At 41.6% G+C, this 4,388-nt stretch overlaps 1 protein-coding gene across 1 annotated transcript; it reads right to left on the reverse strand.

The window, feature by feature from the left end:
* Positions 1–254: 254 nt before the first annotated feature.
* LOC126285113 (uncharacterized) lies at positions 255–863 on the reverse strand. The gene has a single exon (XM_049984436.1). It carries the CDS (start codon positions 861–863, stop codon positions 255–257), a length of 609 nt encoding a protein of 202 aa, XP_049840393.1.
* Positions 864–4,388: the final 3,525 nt, after the last annotated feature.

Here is a 4,388-nt window from a genome sequence, read left to right on the forward strand (position 1 = left end):
GCCTACTTACAACATGAACTTCTGTGCTGTGGTTCTTTTTTGAGAAAGCGTCTACACCATGCTGTTCGAAGCACTCGCGAGCCCCAGGCTAACATCGCAGGGAGCCACTCCTTTGCACCATCATAGACGAAGTATGTAGACACCCTTGACCTTGAACCAAATTTCAAACTTACGCGTCGAAAAAATAATCCTTTAATTTTCTTGGACAGTGTATAAAAAACCCAACTTAGATATAGAGAGAGGTAATTTCATGTTCATTCAGACGGAGTGATCTGCCCCAGAATGACAACGTAAGTGATAATAACGGCAAGTGCATTGACCAGTAGCGAGCGGTCGACGTTGAAGAATCCAGCAGCGCTGAAGAAAAGCGGCGGACTGTACGTGGTCCACTGCAGGAAGGCTGCCAGATCCGGGCAGCGCCGGTCGCTTGACTCTGCTGACGTCCTCAGTAGGATCAGCCCGGTGGCCGCGTCTGTGTCGCTGATCGCCGCACATGCCAGTGCCACCGTGGACAGCTTGATCCAGCCGTAGACGAACCACATTGTCGAGCTGGTCGCTGACGAACAGAGGCGCTCTCTGGAATACCACGCCGGTCTCAGCACCTCTAGGAGTACTTGGTACGCACTGTCCGTTTCGCCCCACAAGGTATAGGCTATGATGGCAGCCACTGGCAACCCAAAGTGCTTCTGGAGGGACCCGGCAGCGCGTCGTAGAGCTATGTGCGCCACCAGCAGTTGGTGAATTCTTCCATGCGCTGGAGGCGACCGAGACAGCGCTCCAACTGGCGTCGTGAGGGACAGTGGAAGGATCTCCAGGAGAGTTGAGTTCAGAGTACTGAGTCTGATCCACAGTTCCAGTGCCATTAAGATGAAGTGTAGCGTTATCAGTGAGTCAAAGGGCAAGTAGAAGGCATAAAATAAGTACCGTCGGAGACCGACACAGTTTCGATCTACAGTGAGCAGTACTCCTGCTATTGCTGCACAGTTAACAGCCAGGAGAAAGCCTCCCAATATCTTCCCTTTTCGTTTGTCCTTTGCTGGCAAGTGGAGATCCGCGCAATTCATCTCTCTGGAGAAACACTGTAGATGTTCGAGGCCGGTCACGGTGCACACTGCCAACGTCAAAAGAAAATTGATCATCTCTAACAAACCTTTAACTAAGTGTAAGAACACAGCGATCTTTGGCACCTCAGAAGTGTTCCCTAACTGTGACGCAGATGCGAGGAACACCAAGAACCAAAAAAATGAGGGGCTCATTAGTTTCTTGCAAAGGTTCTTCTTTCGATTTTTGCAGCATATATCTGGGAAAGGTGCCAAACCGCACGCCTGACACAATCTGTGTAGTGGTGTGAAGTTCACACGGAACTCCATTATTCTCTTTCTGTGACCTAGAAGTGCAGCTGCGTCTTTGCCAGTGGATTCGAAAGTGTTGCTACAGTAGCAGCGGGAGAGACTTTGACCGACGCGTGTGAAGACCACAACTGGTGATTTCACAGAGGCGTTATGCGTTAGCAGTTTACTGATGGGACGGAAACACGAATGTAGATTTTCGTGCTTTACCGTAATACGGTCGCGAGTGGACACACTCTTGTTTGCTTATAGCGTGCACAGAAAACGATACGTTTATCGTTGTATCCGGTCATATCAGCACATTTCACATTCCTTTGTAGAGAGGAAAATCGATTCTGCGAATTGCGTCGTAAGCTCAGGCTGACATTTTTCAAAATGTTAATTTCAAGTTCCATGGCTCATTTGTTCCATTAACTTATCATTTTATGTTCACATGTAAGTAAGCCTATATGCTGACAATTTAGAAGGTTGGGCCTTTTGTTTTATTTTTTTCCTTTTTTCAGATGTTAATTAGTAATTCCTAACCATCATCGTTTACATATTACATAAATAGATATTTTCTGCTGAATATAAGGATTGTCAAGGAAAAAATTCTGCAGTTTGTCTCTGAATTTAACTTTGTAATCATCAGGCATTTAATACCTTTGGGTAACCCATAAAAAACTTTGGCCGTGGATTGTGCACCTTTTCTTTAAAAACAACCTTAATGTGGAATAATGAACGTCATTCTTTGTTCTGATGATGGTGATTTATGGCGGAGGGATTCTTTCTTCTAGTATTGTATTTATTTAAATCATTCTTTCTTTTGAACTGTAGTGGTTATTTACAGCAAGCTTCATGAGGGAATGAATATACTGTGGAGCAGTAATCAAAATGTCTAGCGCCTAAACATGTTTCTACAAGAATATAGTGGGTAAGCAGCACGCCTTATTCTTGTAGCATTTTTCTCAGCAATGAGAACTTCCCTCTTAAAGATAAGTTAACCAAAGAATATTCTCCCACATAGCATGTAGTGCTACTAAAGGAAAATACGTAAAATATATTAACTTACTGGTTTTCAAGTTGCAAAGAGACTGATCCGAGTTGGTTTAGCAACTAAAAAAATTTTTTTTCACTTACAGTCTCACCGAGATTGACACCTAGAAAATTTCCGCCCTAATTAGTATTTCCTCAGGAAGTGTTACATTTATTGTTGATGTAGTGTCTTTACGTGTGCAGAATTGAACATTTGTGTATTTTTTAAATTGACAGTTTGACCATTTACAGAAAATCACTCAATAATACTTTTAAGACCATTATGTACTATATTTTCTGTTATTGTACATATGTGTAGATTGATTACAACGCTAGTGTCATCCCCCGAAAAAAGTAATTGTGCTTGTTGTATATTAGATAGAAAGTTGTTTACATACATGGGAAACAATAGTGATCCTATGAGTGAGCCTTGTGGAAACCTCTAATGATTTCTCCTTTGTCAAAAGAATCTTCTTTGCTTATACTGGTTAAATTATTAAGTACAACTTCTCGCATTGTTTTGGTTAGATATGATCAATGTCCATAAAATCTCACTTTATCTTAGATAATAATGTGATTTATAGTCATGTACTTCAGAAACGTCACTGAAAATGCCAGGTGATGCTATTTTGTTATTCAATGACTGTCAGATTTGGCGAGTGAACGTGTTAATGGCAATCCCAGCTGACGAAATTTTCTGAAATCCAAACTGTGACTTACTCTATTCTAGAGTACAAGTTGTTTCTACTACTGTTGTTGTGGTAATCTTAATTCCAGAGAGAGGTTTAATGCAGACTTACTCTATTCTAGAGTACAAGTTGTTTCTACTACTGTTGTTGTGGTAATCTTAATTCCAGAGAGAGGTTTAATGCAGCTTTCCATGGTACTCTATCCTGTTCAAGCCTCTTCATCTGCAAATAACTATCGCAGCCTACACCCATCTGAAACTCCTTGCTGTATTCGTCTCTTGATCTCTCCCCCCCACCCCCCCTCCCTAACACTTCCTTCCTGCCATAAATTGATGATTCCCCCGTGTCTTATAACGTGTAATATCAACCGATCTCTTCTTCTAACCAAGTTATGCCAGAAATTTCTCTTCTACCCACTTCTATTTGGTGTTTCCTCATTGTTTACGCGATGTACCCATGCAACCTTCAACATTCTTGCTAAGCACAACATCTCGAGAGCTTCTATTCTCTAGCCTGAACTGCTCGTCGTCAACGTTTCACTTCAGCACGTGGCTACACTCCAGACAAATGCCTTTACAAGAGACTCCCTTACACTTAAATTTATATTCCATCTTAACATATTCCCCTTCTTCACACCCACCTTTCTTGTAATTCCCAGCCTACATTTTACATCCCCTCTTCCTCGATCGTCGTCGATTATTTTACTGCCCAAAGAGCAAAACTCAGTCTATCACTTCTAGCGTCTCACTTCCGAATCTAATTCCCTCAGTATCGCCTGGTTAATTTGACCATAATTCGCTAATCTTGTTTTGCTTCTAAAGATTTTTTATCTTATATTCTTCTTTCGAGACACTGTCCATTTCTTTCGTCTGCTCCTCCAAGTACTTTTCTGTCTATGACATAATTACAATGTCATCATATAACTTTATAATTTTAACTTCGTCTCCCTGGACCCTAATTCCTTCTCCAAATTTGTCTCTGGTTTCCTTTATTGCTTGCCCAGTGTACAGGTTGAATAACATTTGAGATACGCTACAACGCCATGTCTCTCCACTCTGAACCACTGATTGGCTTTCATGTCCTCTGGACCTCATAACTTTTGTCTTGTTTCTGTACGACTTGTATGCAACATTTCGTTCAATGTATTTTGCCCCTGAAACCTTCAGAATTGCAAAGGGAGTATTCCAGTTAACATTGTTAAAAGATTTCTCTAAGTCTACAACTGCAAGAAACGTAGGTTTGCATTTCCTTAACCTACCTTCTAAAAGAAATAGTAGGGTCAGTATTGCCTCAAGTGTTCCTTCATTTCATCAGAATCCAAACAGGTCTTCCTCGA

This window comes from Schistocerca gregaria, chromosome 8, assembly GCF_023897955.1.
Source record: "Schistocerca gregaria isolate iqSchGreg1 chromosome 8, iqSchGreg1.2, whole genome shotgun sequence".
Taxonomy (NCBI): domain Eukaryota; kingdom Metazoa; phylum Arthropoda; class Insecta; order Orthoptera; family Acrididae; genus Schistocerca; species Schistocerca gregaria.

Coding starts and splice junctions, on each gene's coding strand:
- LOC126285113 (XM_049984436.1), bottom strand. CDS start 863: ATGGCACTGGAACTGTGGATCAGACTCAGTACTCTGAACTCAACTCTC.